The 26,228-nt window shown below is 37.8% G+C and overlaps 1 protein-coding gene and 1 long non-coding RNA gene across 2 annotated transcripts in view; both read right to left on the reverse strand.

The window, feature by feature from the left end:
* The window catches only part of LOC115414118 (RNA polymerase II elongation factor ELL-like), a 40,091-nt gene extending 29,314 nt beyond the window's left edge, over positions 1-10,777 (reverse strand). The window contains exon 1 of the mRNA XM_030127334.1: positions 10,537-10,777. Coding sequence (XP_029983194.1) covers positions 10,537-10,665 — 129 coding nt within the window. The 5' untranslated portion in view covers positions 10,666-10,777. The remainder of the gene's footprint in view (positions 1-10,536) is intronic.
* Positions 10,778-13,745: 2,968 nt separating this feature from the next.
* Positions 13,746-14,956, reverse strand: LOC115414125 (uncharacterized). The gene is made up of 3 exons (XR_003934564.1): positions 14,905-14,956; positions 14,653-14,730; positions 13,746-14,112 (listed from the first exon to the last, which is right to left on the reverse strand). It is a non-coding gene; the product is annotated as an uncharacterized LOC115414125 (long non-coding RNA).
* Positions 14,957-26,228: the final 11,272 nt, after the last annotated feature.

Genomic DNA, 26,228 nt, shown 5'->3' on the forward strand with positions numbered 1-26,228 from the left:
CAGTCGGATGCTGCGTGCAAGTGTTTTGGCTTTATTCATGTTGCTGAAGTTTGGTTGTGAAACTCAAACTGAAATCACATCAAGGCGTTGGTTCGGTTCACTGTCATCAGAAGCTGAAGTTTTGGATTCTTTTCCAGGTTTTTGTTTCTGTATATATTCCCCTCTCAACTCCAGAAATGTTGACCATTTGCTGATGTTTGTGTCTGCGGGGAAGACCTGCAGACCAAGCAGCGACAGAACAGAAGACTCCACCCACAGCAGGTCTTAATGGAGAACTCGGATTTTTGGGTGAAATCTGATTTGTTTGTGTGTTGGTTCATATTCCGCATTAAATGCGACTTCTATCAGTTTTGAGTCTGAACTGAATGTGACCCTGAAGTGACCCACATGCACTAAAGAGGTCCTGAAGTGACCCACTTATTATGAAAATATTTACATTCACAAGCTGTTCCGTAACAATAAAATGTGAATAACCTGAACAAATATGAACAACCTGAAATGTCGAAAGAAAAATTAAGCACAGTTTTAACTCTTTTCTGCCTGTTCCTCAGTGTTTAGTGTCTTTGTAGATCTGATCCATAATGCACATGTAGAAATGATAAGTTGAGGCAGAATATTGTTAAAATTGCACTAATTTTTCTTAAGAAACTTCATTTTTTTCAGGTTATTCACATCTTTTTTGTTTGGATAGTTTATAAAAGTAAGTATTTTTATAATTTAATGGGGTCTTTTTGCACTAAAACAAACACAAAAATTTGTAGTTGTTGTTATTTATCAGTTATTATGTAATTATTTTATTGGTCTGATCCACTGCAGATCAAATCAGGCTGAATGTGGAACCTGAAAGAAAATGAGTTTGAGAGCCCTGGTTTAATAGGAGCCTCATCACGTACAGGGACAGTACCAGTCAGTCCGCTGTCATCGGCCTCCACAGTCACACTTTCATTCAGATGTTGAGCTCAAATCAGAATGTGTCAGTGGAAGTCTGTTCCTCATTTAACCCTCCCCTGTACTCCTGGATCAGATGGATGTGATGGAGGCTCGGCTGAGGTCGCTCTGACCTGCTGTCACATGACAATAAACCAGATAAACACCTGCCATCGCACACGGGCCGCAATTCACTTCACAAGAGACATGAGACGTGACGCTGTTGAAGCACAGATGGAAAGCAGAAGAAGTGAGTGCTGATGGTGGACAGCCTTTGGAGAGTCCACCTGTTAGTGAGTCTGACAGCTCCATGCAGATACTGTCAGATGGAGGGCTGTTGGAAAATATCGGTTCTGCAATATATTGCGATATTTCATTTCACAATACTGTATCGATATTAAAAAGTACTGTATTGATATTTTTAGGTATTTATTCAAATGCAGATATGGCGGAGGTTCATTTTTGTTTTTTGGGTTTTCCTGTTTCCAGGTCACATGTCCTTGTGCAGTTCTAATATCCGAGTACATTCACATATAAATATGGATGAAATAAGTCTGACACAAAGACAATCTGATCTAAATTCTAGGGCAGGAACTTTAACTGAATCTGACTCTAGATTTGGCCGAAGTCGATTAAAAGTGAACAGTACGTTCTGTTTTTAATTGATTTGAGTCAATTAATCGTTTCAGATCTATGATGGAGAACCACATTAAAGCTATAAAAGAAAACTGACGTGTTCATACTTCATGTCTGATTCAGCATTGTGTCGGGGGTTTTCGTCTCTTTTTGACACCAACGCTGTGGTTTGGACCTTTCATCATAAAGGGAGGGGCTGTCAACCACGTCACCTACAACCTTCAGACATGTTACTAGGAATTACAGAACACAGGAAGTGTATACGACAGCGTTTGGGTTCACACTTCCTGTTACGTGATTCATTTATGATGAACTGGGTCACATGGTTCATTTCTCCTCACCTCATTTACTCAAGAAATACCGAGGATTCCTGAAGCTCAAAACTTAAAGACAAACTTAAAACTCACTCATCCATCATCTACAACAGCGTATTAGGGCCGCGTAAGAAAATAAAAACACCTGTCACTACGAGAATAAAGTCGGAAACTATCGAAATAAAACCATAATATTATGAGAACAAAGTCGTAATTAAAAAAAACCCTCATAATTTAAAGAAAATAATGCTGTGCTTTTATGAGATTAAAGTCTTAATATTTTGAAAATAAATTCTTAACAGTGTGATAAAAAGTCATTTTATATAAATCATAAGCTTTAATCCTTGTTGATGACTAGGGGTGTAAAAAAATATCAGTTCTGCAGTATATCATGATGTTTAATTTCACGATACTATATCGATATTAAAAAGTACTGTATCAATATTTTTAGGTATTTATTCAAATGCAGATATGGTGGAGGTTCTTTCTTGTTTTTCTTTCTTGTTTCTATCTTATTTATCATTATTTAACAGTTTTATTAAATAATGGTTATTTGAAGCATCCTAAAAGCACTTTTTACTGTCTGAGAGGCAGATGGTAGTTCCTTTGTTGGGATTGCACAAAAATAATGATATGATGTTAGTTCTGAACTAATAGAATATGAACATTTGAACAGGATCTGAAACTGTAATGTCTGTAAAACAGAACTTCAGTTTGAACACAGGAACATTTTGTGATAGAACATTAGATCCTGTTGGGATCAAATAAAAATGTGTTTCATATTTGTGCAGATTTCAGGTGTAATTAAATTTTTCAATGAAATAATCATTTTTAAAAAGAAATAAACAAAAAAATTGCCTTTTTAACAGTATTATGATATATTGTGATATATTGTATCGTGATCCTAGTATTGGGATTTGTATCGTATCGACAGATTCTTGCCAACACACACCCCTATTGATGACAGTTTCCAGTTACAGCGAACACAACAAGTGAAGCATCAACTTTCACTTCTGTTGGAGCGGACGACTAATGCTAATGTGTTGATGGTGGGCGGGGCTAATAGTCTCAGTATTTGGTGGGCGGGGCTAATAGGCTCAGTATTTGGCCTTTGTGCGTAAACCCCAAATGAAAGTAGAACCTCACAGAATGTTCCCAGTTCTACATTTGGAGACCAGTGGGTACGACTTTATTCTGTAAATTACAATATTTTTCCACCTGTTTTGAAATTACGACGTTATTTTCGTAATATTACAGCTTTAATCTAATAAAAGTACGACATTATTTTTTGTTAATTATGAGGGATTTTTTTTTTAAACTATGACTTTATTCTCATAAAATTACAGGTTTTATCTGGACATTTTACCCATCGTAACAGACCAGTGAAGAAAATAAAAGAACAGAAGTGAGCAGAAATGTCATCAGAATAAGAAAAACATGTTAATGATAAACTGGACATTTACATACAACAGATTCTACTGATAAACTTTCAGCATCAGCATTTGTCATGACATCAGTGCAAATGGAAACCAAATAAACCCTTCAACACCTTCATGGTGACTGAATGTTATTGAAATAAATACCATCAGCCTTTTATTGTCTGTAAAGTTCTAATGAGGACTAGAGGTGTGTATTTTCAAGAATCTGATGATACGAGACAAATCACGATACTAGGATCACGATATGATATATCACAAATCATGATATATCATGATACTGTTAAAAAAGCAATTTTTTGTTTGTTTCTTTTTTTAAAAATGATTATTTCCTTGAAGAATTGAATTACACCAGAAATCTGCACAAATACTAAACACATTTTTATTTGATCCCAACAGGATCTAATGTTACATCACAAAATGTTCAAACTGTGTTCAAACTGAAATTCTGTTTTACAGACATCACAGTTTCAGATCCTGTTCAAATGTTCAGATTCTATTAGTTCAGAACTAACATCAGAACAGGATTTGAGTTCAATCCCAACAAAGGAACTAACATTATTTAATAAAAGAGTGTTAAAGAATAATAAATAATATATGAGAAAAAACAAAACAAAACAAAACAAAAATGAACCTCCACAATATCTGCTTTTGAATAAATACCTAAAAATATCGATACAGTACTTTTTAATATTGATACAGTATTGTGAAATGAAATATCGCGATATATTGCAGAACCGATATTTTCTAACAGCCCTAATGAGGACACATGCATGTGTTTGTGTCTGCGTTCAGATCCAGTCTGGATGGATGGGACGGACCACCAGCAGAACAAACTCAGTTCTTCATACTCATATTCACTGTGACACCCCCCCCCCCAAACGACCCTTTTGTTCAGATAATATCACATTTATTGCATTCGTTTTCTACCAGGTTTTAGTCAACTCGTGTCACATGTTTCAACTGTTTGTGCAGCTTCTGGTCCTGGGGTCAGAGTTCACACTAAATACTGACTTTAACCTTTATAACACATTTATCTTTTTTTTAGATTAGTGACAAAATAATTCTAAATTCCAATGAAGCCATGCTTAAGCAGGGGGTTAAATGCTTACTTTCAGAAATTTCCATTGGTTTAGCTCATTTGATTAATTAGTGATTAAAAATAAAAAAAAAACATGTTTTTTGAGAAAACTGAAATTCACTACATAGCCATCTGGCACCATCTGATGTTGAAATGCTTAAAAAAGCAATTCACACCAATTTTTCAGACAAAATGACTTTTATCATGATAAAAGGATATATCAAAGGTCATAAAATTATATTGAAAATAGAAATGTATGATTGAGATTTCAAATTATAGCAATGACACGTTATGTTCTTATTCATTCTTAGAGAACTTTCCGAGGGGCTGAATTTAGTTCATATAAAAAGTTCTGTAATTTTCTTGAAAATCCTTTTTTGACAAGAATTTTAATGGATTCAGAAACTTAAGATGTTATACTATTGAACTGCAAAAAGTTTGAAATCATTATCTCTATTCTAATTTTTTGATTCAAAGTCAATATGCGTGTGACTTGACCCTTCTGTTTTTTATGCCCTTTTTAAGGCTGTGCACGTTTTCTACATTTTCTTGTATGTATGGTCATGACACTTATGTCTTTCACATCATTTTTGTCCGGTTTCTTCTTTATATTGTTTTTTTCTATTTTTATTGGTTTGACTTCTATTTTCATGTTACCATCCTGTTTTGTTTGGTTACACCTTTTATGCCTCTTTTGTTGTTGTTTTTATTTTATATTGTTTTCAGAATGAGAAATAAATATGTATGCTCATAAAAATCTTGAAAAACAACACAGATAAAGGTAGTCTAAGACTTTTCTGTTCTTTCTATAATGGCACTTTATTTGTCATATGTGAGTATTTGTACTTTGCAAAGAAAAATTAACAACTAATTTAAAAAATCAATTCAATTTAAAACCATTATTTGTCCCTGCGGGGTAATTGTTTCTGGTTCTGGAATAAAGGACATGTTGTTTGTCTTTTTCACATTTTACTGTTTTTTTACCTAATCAAATAATCAACTTTTTTTTAACAGCACCCAGAAACGAATGTATCTAATTACCTCCGCCAAGGAGGTTATGTTTTTGCCAGGGTTTGTTTGTTTGTCTGTCTGTCTGTCTGTTTGTCTGTCCATTAGTGTGCAACATAACTCAAAAAGTTATGGACAGATTTTGATGAAATTTTCAGGGTTTGTTGGAAATGGGATAAGGAAGAAATGATTAAATTTTGGTGGTGATCGGGGGTGGGGGGGCCCACGGGGGGGGGGGGGGGGGGGGGGGGGGGGGGGGGGGGGGGCAAAATGTAAATGACCCCAAATGATTTCCTGTCCCAGTCACGTAAACCCATGGTCTGTCTGCTGCTACAAACTGAAGCTCCGCCCACAGCAGGTCGAATGCACAAGTCAGATTTATGGGTGAAATCCGATTTTTTTTGCGCTCGTTCATATTCCACATTAAATGCGACTTCTATCAGTTTTGAGTCTGAACTGAATGTGACCCTGAAGTGACCCACATGCACTAAAGAGGTCCTGAAGTGACCCACATGCACTACAGAGGTCCTGATGGAATACGAGACCACGCAGACACACAGTGTGTTTACAGAAGGAAATACAGAGGATGAAGAACTGGGACGTTTGTCGCATTTCAATAACGTAAAGGTCGGATAAATGCGACCTGGCCATTCAGACGAAATTCGCATTGGAAAATATCAGATACGAATCAGATTTAGGACCACATATGAAAGAGGTCCAGGTCAGATTTAGGACCACATATGAAAGAGGTCCAGGTCAGATTTAGGACCACATATGAAAGCGGTCTGGGTCAGATTTAGGACCACATATGAAAGCGGTCCGGGTCGGATTTAGGGCCACATATGAAAGTGGAATCTGTGAAAACCAAAAATTACACTGAAGATATGAATCCTTTTAGTTCAGGTTCCACATACAGACCAGTTTCATCTCAAGTGGGTCAGATCAGTCAAATACTATCATAATAAAAATAAATACTCACAACTTAAAATTTTTCTCTTTGTAAATGTAAATATTTTCATGTCATTTACACTAAAACAAACTATTATTTCACAAAAACGCAAATAACCTGAACAAATATGAACATTTTGAAATGTCTGAAGTGCAGGTTTACTAATATTCAGTCTGTTATTAAATGTTTTATGTATTTGTAGATCCACTGTGATCTGTATGTTATAATGTAAATGTATAAATGATAAACTGAGGCAGAATAATGGTAAAATTGCACTTAGTTTTCAAAGAAATTTCAGTTTGTTCATGTAATTCACATTGTTTTAAAGGATATTTGGTAGATGTAAACATTTTCATCACATAATTTTACTTTTTTCGTACATAGAGGAAAGTGTGCAGTTGTCATTATTTATGTATTATTCTGTTACTATTTTGCTGGTCCGGCCCACTGCAGATCAAATCAGGCTGAATGTGGAACTGAACTGAATGAGTCTGACCCCTCTGCTCTACAGACTCTTGATCCAAATCCATGTGCTTTTTCTGCTGTTATTACAGACTGTTGGAGACTCTGAGGTGAAAACACCTGTGGTCGTTTGTCTAAAACTAATCACTGAATATAAATCAGTCCATAAGGTTCAAAACCAAACCAAACTGAAGAAAATGAACAGAAAAACTCAACCACCAAACCAATAAATCAATCCCTAACCTCAGTACGTGGTCCAGAGGGTCTGTGTTAGGTCCCTTTAGTCGGTCCCCAAGCCCAGATAAAGGAGGACGGTTGGACCGGGGACATGAAACTGAACTAGAATGGACAGAGTAGAGTTCATCTGAAGATTTAGGATGTTTTTAGTCTCACTTTTTGTCTCTAACTCAATGTTATTCCTCTGTCCTACATCGATCAGTACAATTTCATGAACATTTACTATTATGCAAATTAGGTGATGATGCCATTTAGGAACTTCTGGAGACTTTAGGACAGAAAACAGATGGAGGGAACTGGAGAAGTTATTTTTAACAAAACCAATAAACATATTTCAATATCTCCAAGGGAAATGATAACTAACTTTGAATGCTCTAATAAACCTCTAATTTCCTTAATTAATCTAATTATACTGACGGTAAATATCAGATTCATAAGGCTAAGGTCTGCAGATGCATAACACCAACATCTGAATTAAAGAATTCAACATGTTCATAAAACATGAGCTTTAGTAGAAGGCGGAAAAAATGGGCTAGCTTTTTCAAAGACAGTTAATGCAGGGCCTGTCACACACAGCTGCTCAGATTTGGTTTTGTTTTATACTGCTTAATGGATGTTACATGTGCCAAACGTTATTTGTACTTTGGATTAACTAATACTTAATGCCGACTGTTGTTTGTTTTGTTTTGTCTATGTTTTGAAAAAAAAAAAAAGATAAAATGGCTAATAAAAACTAGAAAAGCACTCGGAGAGTGCAGACCTCCGCCAAGGCTGATCAGTGGCCCCCCCCATGGGCCCCCCCACGCCAAGGAGGTTATGTTTTTGCCAGGGTTTGTTTGTTTGTTTGTCTGTCTGTCTGTCCGTTAGTGTGCAACATAACTCAAAAAGTTATGGACAGATTTTGATGAAATTTTCAGGGTTTGTTGGAAATGGGCCCCCCCGTGGGCCCCCCCACTCCCGATCACCACCAAAATTTAATCATTTCTTCCTTATCCCATTTCCAACAAACCCTGAAAATTTCATCAAAATCTGTCCATAACTTTTTGAGTTATGTTGCACACTAACGGACAGACAGACAGACAAACAAACCCTGGCAAAAACATAACCTCCTTGGTGGCGGTAATTAAGTGTAAAAAAAAAAAAATACCTTTAGCAAAAAATCATAAATGTAAACGTACCCTTGAACTGTTTGGATCAGTTATTTTTTTGTTAATACTTGATCATTTTTGTTTCTTGTATTGTTCTGTTTACCTGTTTATTGTTTGTATCTAGGGACGTAATCATATGAAAATTTCATATCACAGTTATTGTGACCAAAATGACCACGATTATCATTATTATCACGATATTGTTGAAATTGTGGTCAAAATGTTCAAATAGTACTAATACACTGAAATAATTTAACCAAGTTGTATTTTGAAAAAAAAAAAAAAAAAAAAAAAAAAAAAAATAGTCACAATGTTCGTTCTGTGTCAGAAACATTCAAATATTAAACCTTAGTGGTCTGAGCCTATTTTGTCCGTTTTTCAGTCCTTTTGATTTGGCCTTTATATACTATAGAAACAAATGTTTACTATACCCATGTTTGGATCTGTCTGTTCAGCACTTCATTTATATCATCTGTCTGTTATTTTTTCATTTTAACCTGCTATAAAAACATAAAAGGACAGAAAACACACAAAAAATATATAAAATCCTATTTGAAAAATGTATATACTTTATTGCATAAATAACACACAGATGCTTAACAAACCTTTTCACAAACTTTAAAAGTGAATATTGGTTCCAAATATTAGGTATAGAAAATTAAAATTGGAATAAATTCAAACTATACTCAAATATTTGACATAAAAGCAGATCTTTGTACAGGCGTTTTCTCCGGAAGAGTGTGGTAATCAAACACAGTTATCATGAGAATTTGAATTTTAATGATAATACTAACCGTCTGCCATTTTACCACGGTTTATTGTTATACCGGTAATCGTTACATCCCTATTTGAATCAGATTCCAAAAAACACAGGATAAGTTGTTGATACCCTTTGTGCAAGCACGTACAAGAGTTGATTGGTGAAAGTCAGAAGACTGAAACCACAAACAGGAGGCTTGCAGGAGGCTCAACTTAAGTTTATAGGTGATGTTTATTTCTGTTAAATGTCGCATCTTTCTACTTGTTAATTATCAGTAAAGGTTTAAATCAGGGGTCTCAAACATGCGTCCCAGGGGCCAAATGCGTCCCTCCAAAGGTTCCAACCCAACCCATGGGATGAATTGTGTATAAATTCCACAGTCCAGGCTGTGGAACTCATTTTAGTGTTGGTTCCACATACAGACCAATCTGATCTACAGTCAAATAAGAACATAAAAACTGACAAAAAAGAATGACTGCAGATTTTCTTCTTGTTTTGATGTGAAAAAAATATATATATATCTATCTATATCTATATATACACATATATATACACACATATGTATATATATACATACATATATATATATATATATATATATATACATACACACATACATACATGTGTGTGTATATATATATATATATATATATATATATATATATATATATATATATATATATATACATACATACATATATACATATATACATAATGCTATACCTATAAATAATGACAACTTCAAATATTTGTCTTTGTTTTAATGCAACAAATAACATTAAATTATGAAAATATTTACATTTACAAAAAAATGTGAATAACCTGAACAAATATGAAGAACCTGAAATGTCTGTATTAAATTCAGTCCAGTTTGAACTCTTTTCTTCTGTTCCTCAGTGTTTAGTGTCTTTGTAGATCTGATCCAGAATGCACATGGACACATGAGAGGTGGAGGCAGAAGACTGGGAAAAATGCAGTGATTTTTCTGAAGAAATTTCAGTTTTTTCAGGTTATTCACATCTTTTTTGTTTGGATAGTTTATAAAAGTAAGTGTTTTCATAATTTCATGGGGGGGTTTTGCGCTAAAACAAAGACAAAAAATAGTGAGTTGTCCTTATTTCTGGGTTCTTCTGTTCTTATTGGACTGCTTGGGTCCACTGCACATCAGATCAGACTGAATGTGGAACCTGAAAGAACAGGAGTTTAGAACCCTGGTTCTAATAAATACATAAATAAACTGAAAAATCAAACTCAGACAGAAAACAGATACTTTTACCAATGACTGAGTTAGAACCCTAACACACACACACACACACACACACCAGTCTGTCCGGACCGGGCCTCTCTCTCTCTCTCTCTCTCTCTCTCTCTCTCACACACACACACACACACACACACACACACACTCCTGTTTCCGCATTGTCTCATTCGTCTTATGCAACATGTTTGTAAGTTCGGCTCTAACAGCCGAACCGGAACCCCAGCCCACTACCTCACTACCTCCGCTCCCTGTTTCAGTCCGGGTTCCGCTTCCTCTACAGCCCGGAACCAGTCGGACCGGTTCCGTCCCGGACCCACCTTTCCGCCGTTAAAGGTTCCGATGGCTCGCGCCGCGCTGTCAGTCAGTTTAACGTGAAACACGGAGACGTTTCCGCCTGGTTTCCCGCCGGACAGTCCGTAACACTGGCTCTCCTTCAGGGCGCACATCCTGCATCCGAACCCCGGTACCGGAACCGAGCGAAGCCGATAGAAAAGAACCCAACCGGGCTGAGGCGGAGCAGAACAGACTGGACGGTTCCGCGTGAATGCTCCTCCGCCGCGCGCTATTCTGGAGTACAACGCATTACGTCATCACGACTACACCCACAACCAATGTGATTGGTCAGGAGACATAAATAAACCATGACGTACGGCTGACGTCACCACTTCCACTTCTGTGTGCCTTCTCTCATACTAATGAGCCAATGAGCCTCATATCTAAAAGTAATGAAAACATAACTATGTAATGTGCAAAATGTAATGACATATTTTAAACATGACTTTCGCAATTTAGAATTTTTTGTAAATTTGATCATTTTATTTGGAGAATTTCATATACATAAAAATAAATATACCAAAACACACCCACATTTTAAAATCTTCCAAATGGAGCTTGAAAAATATATTAAATCTTTAGAATTTATCTATAACAAAAAAAGCTCTAGCACCCTGGCTATTTATAAACAATTCTTTAAAATAGACTGAACTCTCTGTTGCATTATTTATTTATTTTTATTAGTTCTTTTTATATATTTATGTGTTTGTTTGTTTATTTATTTATTTATTTATTTTATACTATTATTTGTCTATTCTGCTTTGTGTCTTTAAATCTATGCATTGTTTTGTTAAACTTATTTGTTCAAATGCGTTTTCCTTTTTGACATCTTGCTGTTTGTTCAAAATGTATGTATTGTATACTCAAATATGTTCAATAAAGTTGGAAAAGAAATCTCTCATACTAATAAGCCCTAACACCCTGGCAATTTATAAAGATTTTTTTTTTTTTAAATAGACTGAACTTTCTGATTGATTGATTGATTGATTGATGTTAGATATGCTGGGTTTTTTTTGTATACTGTTATTTGTCTCTTCTACTTTGTGTCTTTAAATCTATGCATTATTTTCTTAAATTTATTTGTTCAAATGCTTTTTCTTTTTAACATCTTGATGTTTGTTTGTTCAAAGTCTGTCTTGTATACCTAAATATTTTCAATAAAGTTGAGGGAAAAAAAGAGTAGATGAGAACATCAACAAAAAATAAAATAAAATAAAATAAAATAAAAAGCTCTCATACTAATAAGCACCCTGGCAATTTATAAAGAATTCTTTAAAATAGATTGAACTCTATGATTTATTTATTTGGTTTTTTTTTTTGTTATTTAGTTAGTTAGTTAGTTAGTTAGATATGTTGAGGTTTTCTATATACTGTTATTTGTCTATTCTAGTTTGTTTTTAAATCTTTGCATTTTTTCTTGAATTTATTTGTTCAAATGCTTTTTCTTTTGACATCTTGATGTTTGTTTGTTCAAAATCTGTCTTGTATACCTAAATATTTTCAACTAGAAGCACTCGGAGAGCGCAGACCTCCGCCAAGGCTGATCAGTCCCCCCCCCCCGTGGGCCCCCCCACCCCCGATCACCACCAAAATTTAATGATTTCTTCCTTATCCCATTTCCAACAAACCCTGAAAATTTCATTCAAATCTGTCCACAACTTTTTGAGTTATGTTGCACACTAACGGACAGACAAACAAACAAACAGACAAACAAACCCTGGCAAAAACATAACCTCCTTGGCGGAGGTAATAAAGTTGAGAAAAAAAAAATCTCTCATACTAATAAACACATATAATGATGATGAAGAGCAGGTTTTTTCTGGTGTTTTCTTTGATGACACTTGTTGTCTTGTTGATTAATCGATTATTCAAGTTGATTCATCACTGAACACACATTAGGAAACAAAAGGAATGTCTTTATTTCTATTAAGAACCACATAATTAGAATTACAAGAATATTTTGCACTTATTCATGTATCTGTCTTGTACTTCTGATACTGATGGAAGCTATAGTTTCTCTGCTGTGTGTTGATGGAACCTGTGGCACAGATAATATTTCATTTCATTCATTCATTCATTCATTTGTTTTGAGCAGGAAAAAAAATCAAACATCTTTTGTGTACAAGGAACCAATACCAGAGTAAATACATTAATAAATAAAAGTGATCAAGACAAAATAACAACTGCCATGTACACTAGTAATAACAGAATAAATTCAATATGTACTGCTCAAAAAAGGAGTGGGGAGAAGAAGATTTATTCAATCCCACCCCCATCCCACATTTATACAACAGAACACATGACTTTAACTTCTTTAATGGTATAGTAACATCAGTTTAGAGTCCTGATAATGTAAATAACAGATAGAAAACAGATGAAAACTGAAGTAGATTACACTGAGTAACTATGTAAATGATTGTCTGCAGAACTTAGAATACAACTTATAATATCCTGGATCTGTGGAGAAAACATGACAGTGGGTTCTATGTTTATTTATACACTGTTAAAAAAAAACAAAAAAAAACAAAACGGTAATATTATGGCAGCTGGGGTGCCAAAAAAATACTGTAAAATAAGAGAAAATAACCATCTCATAAAAATACGGTAATTTTCCATAACTAGAATATAGTTTTTTGCCCTAACTTTACATGAGATTTTGCATATTTTTTTTTACTTTTTAATATTTAATACAGAATATTTTCATGTATTAAAACAATCCAATTCCCTATAAATATATATATAAATAATTTTCAGTGAGACTCAGTTGTCCAATCCAGTGATAAAAATTGTATTTGGACAGTTTATCAGTGCTTATACATGTTATACGTTCACAAAAATACATTTATTCAACATTTTTGTTGTGAAACCTCCTGTAATTACACAAGATATTTGTCAATTAACAAACAAGTCTGGTTCAACTGACAGAACAAATACTTCTGTTACTGTTAATTGTCAGTAATTTTATGTCATTTTATTATTGTTGTTTTTTTAGAGTATTAAACTTTAAATTAACAGTTTAATCTCATGAATAGAAAAGAAATATTTGTGAAATTATGATACATTTGCAAATGTATTTTAACTGTATTTTTCTGTGAAAAAATTTCTTTTATACAATGAAAATCTTATGGTTATTCACAGTTACAGTTTTTTCATGTTATTTTACATTTGACATGTAAAATCACAGTCTGTTTTTGTCATTTCATTGATATTTTCCTGTATCTTAAACATACTGGAAAAATCTGTCAAATAAACAGTGAAAATTCTGTTAAATTACAGATGTTTTTTTACAGTGTATTGTGGCGGATGTGGACAGCTCAGATGTGCTCCATGTCATGACGTTCTTCAAAGTGTCTCTAATGTGTCCAGTATCACAGACAGAGGGTTGGACGGTGTGTGTTCTGAGCAGGTTCAGGTTCACTCCTCTGTTCTCCATCTGTCTCTTCTTGTGTGACCGGTGCTATTATCTCTGCGTTGTGTTTCTTACTGGTGTGATGTAGAATGGACCCACAGGACACAATGTTGTGACTGGTGGAGGAAACAGTACTCGCACTCCGTTTATTCTGGCAATATGCAAATTAAAACACAATTAGTCCTGACTGTGGTCCAGCCCCAAATTCCTCCCATCACGAAACATTTGAAAAGGGGGAAAACAGAGAAACATACCTGGAAATATGCAAATTAAAATACAATTAGTCCTGATTAGGGATGTAACGATATGAAAATTTCATATCATGGTTATTGTGACCAAAATTATCAGGGTTATCATTATTATCGTGGTATTGTTGAAATTGTGCTCAAAATGTTCAAAAAGTACTGATACATACACTGAAATAAATTAACCAAGTTGTATTTTGAAAAAACAAAACAAAACAAAACAAAAAAAACACAACAAAAAACCCCAAATATAATAACAGTCCCAGTGTCCCTTCTGTGTCAGAAACATTCACATATTAACCCTTAGTGGTCTGAGTTTATTATTAATTAAATTATACTCAAATATTTGACATAAAAGCAGATCTTTACAGAGGCGTTTTCTCCGGAAAAGTGCGTTAATCAAACACGGTTATCATGAGAATGTGAATTTAAACGGTAATACTAACCATCTGTAGTTTGACCGTGGTTTATCGTTATACCGGTAATCGTTACATCCCTAGTCCTGACTGTGGTCCAGCCCCAAACTATAATGAAGAAGACAGCGGTTAGCATGCTCTCACACACGCACTTCGTTTGTCCATCAAACACATGTACAATCAATTAGTGTCGATACTCAATCTACTTGATTACTAAGTAGACAACAATATAGATACAATTAGATGCCAAAAAGAAACATAAAATCACTTAATAATACTGACTTCTTCCCATTACGAGACATTCAAAAAGGGAAGAGGAAGAGGAGGAACCCGGCTTCATACTGGGGGATTACACAAAGAAGAACAGACATAAACCAACGAAGAAGAGGGCGGAGGACCGACACAACACAGGACTCCAACTAAAGCAATGCCAGCTAACAACTACGGTAAGTTAAAAGAACAAACAAGAATAATTACACAAATAACATTTATTCGAATTAATAAACTTATAGTTTGTAAATATCTTGCACAGGGTTAAACACAGAATAAAGTTGTTTAAGTGGTTAATTATAAGTGAAACATGTTCAACAAAGGCAAGAAAGAGAAGCCATTATGTCACTCAATATTTAACTTCACAAACATCAGATTCAGATTCAGAAAATCAAATGAATTGCCCGTATGGGATGAATCAAGTTTTCTGAATCTGAATATGAACCACCAGGGGGCGCTACCGCCAAATTTATCAGGATTTAAAACTACTACAACAACCATGTTCCAATTGCACACACTGTGAGACCGGATAAGTTGAGTTTACTTAAAAAAATGAGAAAACCAGTTGCCTTAAAAAATGTAAGTAATGAGTAATGAAAACTTGAGTGTATTAAACTGAAATGCTTGATTTGAATGGAATTACTATTTTAAGTACAACACACTAAATGCCAAGTTAATTTAACTACAAATTTGTTACAATGTCAGTTGCTTTGTAGAATCATTAGACTCAATTTCATCAGTTCATTGGACTCAATTCCAAATTGATTTAAATCAAAATCTTTTGCAATATAAATTGCTTTGTATAATTATTCAACTTATTATATTGTAGCGTGGAGGGAAGTTAGGCAGGGAGTTAACTCAGTGTAATTTGCCGGTACAGGAAGTGCTTTTAATTTTGCAAGGCATAAAGATTCACTTAGAACAAAACTAACCACAGATGAACAGGAAATCCACTGTTGTTCCTCTGGCTGTGACTCCTGCTGCAGCTGTACAAAAATACAAAAACAAACAAAAAGGACAATAAACACTGACAGACACACATTTATGCTGCGTTCCAGTCCACCTGTAACTGGTGTTTCTCCATCCTTCTACTGGTGTAAATGCTCTGGAATGTTCAGTCAAACCTGGGACTTCCACCCGTGAACTCGTATCAGATCCATGTTCCCCTAGTTCTGAGTTCTGACGTCATGTAGCAATGGCGCCCCCCCATGGATGCGGTGTTTATGCAGATTGTTTATTACAACAAAGTATTGCTCCGACATTATTTATCTGTAAATGTTCTGCATAATCAGCAGCTGCTCTAGCGTTAGCTAGTTTTCAGTCCAGTGAGTGTAAGAGTAAATTAATACCAAATACGAATCCAAATAAACAAAGAACATCAAAGGTAGAACAGCTTCTCTGGCCTTCTGCACCGTTTGTCCTCCTCTGTTTCCCTCAAATAAACAAAGAACAAACACCTGTGGGATAGAAATGACTGTAAATGAACAGAACGTACGCTCCACCATGCTGGTTTGTTTACATCTAACTCCCACAATTCCTTGTGCTCAGGCAGTTGGGCGTGACTTGCCTGGAACGTTACAAAGTCGTGAGCTGTGGTTTGAAGTCGTGACTTATGGACTGAAAAAACAGCCTGCACTGTAAAAAAAAAAATCTGTAATTTAACAGAATTTTAACAGTTTATTTTACAAATTTCTCCTGTATTTTTAAGATACAGGAAAATATCAATGAAATGACAAAAACAGACTGATTTTACATGTCAAATGTAAAATAACATGAAAAAACTGTAATTGTGAATAACCATAAGATTTCCATTTTTAAAAGATTTTTTTTCCCCAGAAAAAATAGTTAAAATACATTTGCAAATGTATCACAATTTCACAAATATTTCTTTTCTATTTATGATATTGAACTGTTAATTTAAAGTTTAATACTGTAAATAAATAAATAAATAAATAAATAAAACGAGATAAAATTACTGACAATTAACTGTAACAGAAGTATTAGTTCTGTCAGTTGAACCAGACTTGTTTGTTCATTGACAAATATCTTGTGTAATTACAGGAGGTTTCACAACAAAAATGTTGAATAAATGTATTTTTGTGAACGTATAACATGTATAAGCACTGATAAACTGTCCAAATACAGTTTTTATCAGTGGATTGGACAACTGAGTCTCACTGAAAATTATTTATATATATATTTATAGGGAATTGGATTGTTTTAATAGATGAAAATGTTCTTTCTTAAATGTTAAAAAGTAAAAAAAAAAAAAAAGCAAAATCTCATGTAAAGTTAGGGCAACAAACTGTATTTTAATTATGGAAAATTACTGTATTTTTATGAGATTGATATTTTCTGTTATTTTACAGCATTTTTTCGGCGCCCCTGCTGCTGGAATAATACAGTTTTTTATTTTATTTATTTATTTTTTTTTTAAAGTGTGGAACGTAGCATAAGTCCAAATTAACACTACCAGCACAACCCCGCTGAACCCCTGCACAGAAAAAAGAAACCTGTTCAACAACATGCCCAATACCCACAATGCAATGCACAGATAAAAAGGTGTGGTCACAACCAAAACTGAGTGATTTAAATCCATTCAACTGAAACTGTTTTTGTACTTTCGACCGTCTACAAATTAGTAGAATATACTGAACATTTTATAGTAATGGAATAAAACTGAAGTCACTGAAGTGCATTGGAACGAAAGTATTTCAGTAAATACAGAGTCCAGTCTTACAGTTAGATGGTTCTGTCTGATTGTGTCTGAAGTGTCCTGCTGGTTCTGTCATTACAGACAGTTGGTGGTTGTGTCAGTTCCACACCAACAGCCTCAGTCAGTCTGTTTCAAACCACTGAAACCCTCACATGTTCCATCCACACACAGAATGCTTTACAGCTCACACATGTCTACATATGATCTAAGAGAAACCAGAGCTAAATACAAGAATCCAAACTCCTCTGTTTTTTTTTTTTGTTTTTTTACACTGAACCTTTCATGCACAGTGGTCACTCTGGTGGTCAGTTCTTCTCCAGCTGTTCTCTTATATATTCATTAATTTTGTCCTTTTAGTTCCGTATCAGCCAACACAGTGGACGCCTATGCACCATCCCATAATAATACACTGACATTCAGACCATTCCTGTAACTTTGCTGTTCTTGGTAAACCTGAAAGACTGAAGAGCATCCACAGCATCGAGCCCGCCTCATATCCTGGTTGATGGACTTTTTATCTGAGAGGTCGCAACGTGTGAGAGTAAACAGTGTTTTATCGAATGTTCTTTTCTCTTCCACTGGGGGGCCACAGGGGTGTGTCCTCTCCCCTCTTTTATTTGTGTTGTACACCAGTGAGTGCCAAACTCAGTACCCGGGGCAACATGTCCTCAAGTTTGCAGACGACCCAGTGATTGTGTCTCTTCTCAGGGATGATGACCCTGATCCTGGCCCTGTAGGGTCTGAGTTCACGGACTGGTGTAGCACGTCCTTTTTAAATGTGAATGCGTCTAAAACCAAAGAGATGATTGTAGATTCTAGGAAGAATCCTCCGGTCTTCTGTCCTGTCATCATTAATGGCCAGGCTGTTGAGGTGGTTCAGCAGTAGGAATATCTGGGAACGGTGCTGGACCACAGGCGAACTTCTGAATCTCAGGTGGATGCTGGATGTAAAAAGGCTCATCAGAGGATGGATTTTTACCATAAACTTTGCAGTTTCAAAGTGGATAACACTTTTATGAAAATGTTCTATTCTTGTTTTATTGAGTCTGTGCTGACCTTCTCTTTGATCAGCTGATGTGGGCTGCTGACCCTTAAAAACAGGAACAGGCTGCAGGGCATCACTACAGTGTGCAGCAGAACTGCGGTCACCACACTCATGATCTGACTGTGTTGGACCAGAGGCGGACTCTGAAGGAGGCTCAGTCAGTCCTGGATGATCCCAGTCATCCCCTGTATGATGAGTTCAGGTGTCTTCCATCAGGTCGCAGATACAGTATTCCTAAATGTAGGACCAATAGGATGAGGAATTCTTTGGTTCCGGCAGCCATTGTTCTGCTGAATAATTCTTTGTAATGTTGGTGCTTTTGTTTTTAATGGATTATTTCTTGTATTTATTGTTGGTTTGTGGTCTGTGTGAAACTGCTGGCTGTAGAACAAATTGCCCCTCGGGGAGAATAAAGTTTACCTTGACCTTGATCTGCAGAACATGTCTGAGTGTAAATTAATTGTTGATTGTTATTAGACTGTAATTAACAGGTTTTTTTGGTTTTTTTTTACACAAAATGTTGTTTTTTGTTTTTAGTCTGAAGAACACACTCCACAGATCCATCCAATCCATAGATCCAACAATCACTCCATGAAACTTAAATTCATAATAAAACTTCACTAATTGAATAATTAATTTATACAATCAGACCAAAAAGTAGTAGAAGTAGTAGTGTAGTTTTATTTCGAGCACATAGGACCATACAACATGGTCAAACAAAATTTTCCTGCACTCGAAAAGGAGTAAGAAGTATAACTTATTGACTCCCACCCCTTTTAACAAACTAATAATTAAATTAATTCCGCTTCCTTTGGTTTGTTAACAAACTTTTTTTCTGTGTATTTTTACAGAAACACAAAACATCTATACAAACCATTCACATACACTTTTCTAGTCACCTCACACACAATCAGATTTGCACAATCAGCCGTTTTTAATATAAACTATAATATTTATATGCACTTTAAATATTTACTAGAAATACAATGATCAACAAACATGATAATATAGGAGTAGGCTGAAGCTTTCTGCTTATTTGCCTACACTTTATACATTATCTTACAGCACATCCTCAACTTTAACAAACAACATTCACACTGACAACGAAAATGTGAAAATGTTGTGTTTTTTTTTTTTTTTGCGTATTATCTCCATGAAGTGAGCAATAGCTAGTATTACAGCATGTTGAAATATGAGAAAACATCAAATTAGCAGCATTAAAAATGGTTTTATTTCATAGTTTTCACACAGTATATCAGTAAATACACGTTTCTTTGCTTCAAAAATTAAATGCATTGGTATCTGTAGTGACCAAGCCCAAACTTAAAGCCGCCGAGGGGCAGCGTAGACGGGAAACATTCTTGATGCGCTAGCATCTGCGTTCGTGAAATAAACCTTCCAAACAACTTCTTCTTTGAATTATTTAGTGCTCATCCTTTCTTCAACGTGCTGATGCAGAGTTATAGTCATCAATATCCAAAAGTCCCACAAATACACAACACATCACCCGGCGTGGCACTGAGTGCCGGCGTGCGGTCAAAAAACTATTGGTGCTCTCCCGTCTAGCAACACCTGACCTCAGAAGAAACGTTCCTACCTAAAAAGGCATGTGTTCAAAGGTGACACCTGGTGGACAACATGGTATCCCACACATTTTCTTGAGTTGGCCCTTACAGTATCCATGCAACTCCATGAAAAATAGGCTCATTAAAAAATTTCAGTCGCATTGTTTTTTTCATGCCTAACGAGGATTAAAAACAGGTTGAAAAAAAAAATCTTGATTTTCTCATAATTCATGCATGAAAGGGTTAATTTTTATAAGTTATTTTAACATTGGTTATACAGAACATGAACCAAACAAAACCAAACAACAACATTTGGCACCAGATACTGGTCTCAATCCAAAAATAATAATGACTACAGTTATAAAGCAGAAATCAAGTTACACATTCAAATTTGAGCAGCAGTTCACACAACGCTCTCAGGACTAGGAGACAAACCACACATTGTCTTTAAAGAAACTAATCCATTTGTTCCACCTTCTCATGTAAGTAAGTAAATAAGTACATTTTATTTATAGAGCATTTTTCACAGACAGTCACAAAGTGCTTTATCAAATCAAATTCACAGAGACCCAACAGAATCCTCCAGGAGCAAACACTAGTGAGTGGTGACAGTGGAAGGAAAAACCTTTAACAGCAGAAACCTGGAGCAGAGCCAGACTGAGGAGGATGGACGAGTGACAGGAGGAGAGAGAGGGTTAAAGAGAGAGAGGAAAGGAGGAGAAAGAGAGAGCGATAGAGATAGAGGGAGACTGGGGGAGAGGGGGGAGGTAAGGGGAGACACATGGGGTACATGCAACACTGTAAAGTAGCAACTTTACATTGTGAAAAATGAATAAAACAGTACAAGTAGAATACAAGTAGAATACCCGTGAAACCCAATAAAGTACCATTAAGACAGTTTAAAATATGATGAATACATAAAGTGTAATCAGTTCGTGGTGGATCTCAGTCAGGTGGGAAATAAAAAAGCCTGTTTGAACAGGAGGGTTTGAGGAGTTTTTTCAGACTCTCTACAGAGTCCATGGAGCGTAAGTGCAGAGGCAGGTCATTCCACAGACGTGGTGTCACAGCTTTAAAGGACCTGTCAGCGTGTGTGCTGAAACAGGTGTGTGGAACCATCAGCAGGTGTGTGGAACCATCAGCAGGTGTGTGGAACCATCAGCAGGTGTGTGGAACCATCAGCAGGTGCTGTCCTGAAGACCTCAGGCTACGAGTCGAGCTGTAGGGCTGGATCAGGGAAGCAATGTATGCAGGGGCCTGGCCATGTAGGGCCCGGAAAGGCAGCACCAGAATTTTGAAATGAAGACGATATAGAACAGGAGCCAGTGGAGAGATTTAAGGATGGGAGTGATGTGGGTTCTCCTGTTTGTGCGGGTCAGGAGCCTGGCAGCAGAGTTCTGGACAAACTGTAGACGGGCCAGCTCCTTCTGTTAAGCATGTAAACAGGCTGTTGCAGTAGTCTAAGCGAGAAGATACGAAAGCGTGAATGATCATCTCGAGCTCATTGATGGACACCACAGATCTGAGTTTGGAGATGTTGTGGAGTTGGAAGAAACAGTTTTTGACTAGGTGTTTGGAGTAGAATTCTAAAGACATGTCCTGGTCAAAGATGACACCCAGATTCCTCAGTTTTGTCTTTACCGAGGAACTCAGGTCTCCAAGTGATGTTTGATCCCTGGGATTGCACTATCCGGGCAATGATGAGGGTCTGTGTTTGACTGGAGTTCAGCTGGAGGCTGTTCTCATTTAGCCACTGCTTCAGCTCTGACAAGCAGATGATTAAGGAACTCAGTTTGTGGGGCTCAGAGGAGTTAAAGGAGCAGTATATCTGGATGTCATCTGTGAATAGATGATAGGAGACATCACTGTACTGTCGGATAATGTGGCCAAGTGGGAGGACATAGAGTAAGAATAGCACTGGTCCCAGGACAGAGCCTTGGGGCACACCACACAGTAGATCCGCTGAGTCAGATTGGAAGTTGTTTATTGACACAGTGAAGCTTCTGCCGGTCAGGTAAGAGGAGAACCAGTCTAGCACAGGACCTGACATCCCTACCAGGTCCCTCAGTCTCTCAATCATTATGGTATGTTCCACTGTGTCAAAGGCCGAGGACAGATCTAGCAGGACCAAGACCGTGGATTTCCTGGAGTCAGCCGCCATCAGGATGTCACTAGACACTTTTAATAGTGCGGTTTGTGTTGAGTGGCGTTGTCTAAACCCAGACTGAAAAGTGTCATAGATCTGGTGTGTCTCCAGAAAAGCTGTCAGTTGTTTAGACACTGCTTTCTCAAGGATTTTGGCCAATAGGGGGAGCTTTGAAATGGGCCTGTAGCTTTTGAAGTCTGTGGGGTCCAGTGTGGTTTTCTTTAGTTTAGGTTCTATGATGGCCTGTTTGAAGGAGCTGGGAAACAAACCAGTTGTGAGCGACAGGTTAAAAAACTTTGTGACCCATGGTCCAATAGTGTCAAAGACACCGACAAGGAGCTTATGGGGGAGGAGGTCTGCAGAGTTGGAGGAGGGTTTCGTTTGGATAAAAGTGCTGAGATGTCCTCCAGTGTCACAGGGTCGAAGGAGGACCAGGGTTTGCAGAGGGGGATCAGATAGGGTCAGACGGCCAGAGGTGGTGGGATATTGTGTTTAATATCCCTGATCTTGTCTGTGAAGAAGTTTAGGAAGTCACTGCTGTCAGCTTTACAGAGCACAGGGGGGGGGGGGGGGGGGGGGTGGGGGGGGGGGGGGGGGGGGGGGTGGGGGGGGGGGGGGGGGGGGGGGTGGGGGGGGGGGGGGGGGGGCAGCAGGGACAGCAGGGGACACACTGGACTGGACTGTGTCACAGATTACTTTGGGGTTTTTCTTGTTTGTGGCTATAAGTTTGTGGAAGTAGCTGGATCTTGCCTCCTTAATCATTTATTTAATGAGGTTATGAGATCTTTCAGATGTACCTGTGTACTTCCAACTGGGTTGATTTCCAAAGACGCTCAGTTTTGTGACAAGTTCTCCTTAGGTTTAAGATGTTTTCATTTATCCAGGGACAAGACCACTTACGAGTGACATTGGTTTTCACAGGAGCCACCTGGTCCAGAATAGAGCTGCAGTGAGTGGAGAAGCACTGGGTAAACTCATCAACATCGGGACACTCATTAAGAAGACTAGGGTTAAACAGAGCACGGAGAACCTGGCTGAGGCCCCTCCCACCAGCATGGGTCCATTCTCACCTGAGTCACATGAGCAGGCTGGGGGGGGCAGTCAGTGTCATCGATGAGCGCCTGGAGCGACCAATAAATGATCCTACAGACGTAAACACCACAGAACATACTGTCACCAACCAGAGAATGTGGGACTGAATGTCCAGGGTGGGCCTGGGCAGGTCCAGGGTTGGTCTGGCTCTGGTTCTGGTTGGTCTGGTTCTGGTTCTGGTTGGTCTGGCTCTGGTTCTTCTGTGTGTCTCTGGTGTGTTCCTCACTCTGTGGTTCTGGTGGTTCTGCAGGGGGTCAACAGTGAGTCTGCAGAGGGTTTACAATGGGTCTGCAGGGGGTCTACAATGCCTTTAACCCTTACAGACCCAAACGTCCACCTTTAACCCTTAAAGACCCAAACGTCCACCTTTAACCCTTAAACACCCAAACGTCCACCTTTAACCCTTAAACACCCAAACGTCCACCTTTAACCCTTAAACACCCAAACGTCCACCTTTAACCCTTAAACACCCAAACGTCCTCCTTTAACCCTTAAACACCCAAACGTCCACCTTTAACCCTTAACACCCAAACGTCCACCTTTAACCCTTACAGACCCAAATGTCCACCTTTAACCCTTAAAGACCCAAACGTCCACCTTTAACCCTTACAGACCCAAACGTCCACCTTTAACCCTTAACACCCAACGTCCACCTTAACCCTTACAGACCCAAACGTCCACCTTAACCCTTAAAGACCCAAACGTCCACCTTTAACCCTTACAGACCCAAACGTCCACCTTTAACCCTTAAACACCCAAACGTCCACCTTTAACCCTTAAAGACCCAAACGTCCACCTTTACTCCTTAAAAACCCAAACGTCCACCTTTAACCCTTAAACACCCAAACGTCCACCTTTAACCCTTAAACACCCAAACGTCCTCCTTTAACCCTTAAACACCCAAACGTCCACCTTTAACCCTTAAACACCCAAACGTCCACCTTTAACCCTTAAACACCCAAACGTCCTCCTTTAACCCTTAAACACCCAAACGTCCACCTTTAACCCTTAAACACCCAAACGTCCACCTTTAACCCTTACAGACCCAAATGTCCACCTTTAACCCTTAAAGACCCAAACGTCCACCTTTAACCCTTACAGACCCAAACGTCCACCTTTAACCCTTAAACACCCAAACGTCCACCTTTAACCCTTACAGACCCAAACGTCCACCTTTAACCCTTAAAGACCCAAACGTCCACCTTTAACCCTTACAGACCCAAACGTCCACCTTTAACCCTTAAACACCCAAACGTCCACCTTTAACCCTTAAAGACCCAAACGTCCACCTTTACTCCTTAAAAACCCAAACGTCCACCTTTAACCCTTAAACACCCAAACGTCCTCCTTTAACCCTTAAACACCCAAACGTCCACCTTTAACCCTTACAGACCCAAACGTCCACCTTTAACCCTTACAGACCCAAACGTCCACCTTAACCCTTACAGACCCAAACGTCCACCTTTAACCCTTAAAGACCCAAATGTCCTCCTTTAACCCTTAAAGACCCAAACGGCCACCTTTAACCCTTAAACACCCAAACGTCCACCTTTAACCCTTACAGACCCAAACGTCCACCTTTAACCCTTACAGACCCAACGTCCACCTTAAACCCTTAAAGACCCAAACGTCCACCTTTAACCCTTACAGACCCAAACGTCCACCTTAACCCTTACAGACCCAAACGTCCACCTTTAACCCTTACAGACCCAAACGTCCACCTTTAACCCTTAAACACCCAAACGTCCACCTTTAACCCTTAAACACCCAAACGTCCTCCTTTAACCGTTACAGACCCAAACGTCCACCTTTAACCCTTACAGACCCAAACGTCCACCTTTAACCCTTAAAGACCCAAACGTCCACCTTTAACCCTTACAGACCCAGACGTCCTCCTTTAACCCTTACAGACCCAAACGTCCACCTTTAACCCTTACAGACCCAAACGTCCACCTTTAACCCTTACAGACCCAAACGTCCACCTTTAACCCTTAAACACCCAAACGTCCACCTTTAACCCTTAAACACCCAAACGTCCACCTTTAAACCCTTAAACACCCAAACGTCCTCCTTTAACCCTTAAACACCCAAACGTCCACCTTTAACCCTTAAACACCCAAACGTCCACCTTTAACCCTTACAGACCCAAACGTCCACCTTTAACCCTTACAGACCCAAACGTCCACCTTTAACCCTTACAGACCCAAACGTCCACCTTTAACCCTTAAACACCCAAACGTCCACCTTTAAACCCTTACAGACCCAAACGTCCACCTTTAACCCTTAAAGACCCAAACGTCCACCTTTAACCCTTACAGACCCAAACGTCCACCTTTAACCCTTAAACACCCAAACGTCCACCTTTAACCCTTACAGACCCAAACGTCCACCTTTAACCCTTAAACACCCAAACGTCCACCTTTAACCCTTAAAGACCCAACGTCCACCTTTACTCCTTAAAAACCCAAACGCCACCTTTAACCCTTAAACACCCAAACTTCCTCCTTTAACCCTTAAACACCCAACGTCCACCTTTAACCCTTACAGACCCAAACGTCCACCTTTAACCCTTACAGACCCAAACGTCCACCTTTACCCTTACAGACCCAAACGTCACCTTTAACCCTTAAAGACCCAAATGTCCTCCTTTAAACCCTTAAAGACCCAAACTCCACCTTTAACCCTTAAAAAGCCCAAACGTCCACCTTTAACCCTTACAGACCCAAACGTCCACCTTTAACCCTTACAGACCCAAACGTCCACCTTTAACCC

This window comes from Sphaeramia orbicularis, chromosome 22 (genome assembly GCF_902148855.1).
Source record: "Sphaeramia orbicularis chromosome 22, fSphaOr1.1, whole genome shotgun sequence".
In the NCBI taxonomy this organism is placed as follows: Eukaryota; Metazoa; Chordata; class Actinopteri; order Kurtiformes; family Apogonidae; genus Sphaeramia; species Sphaeramia orbicularis.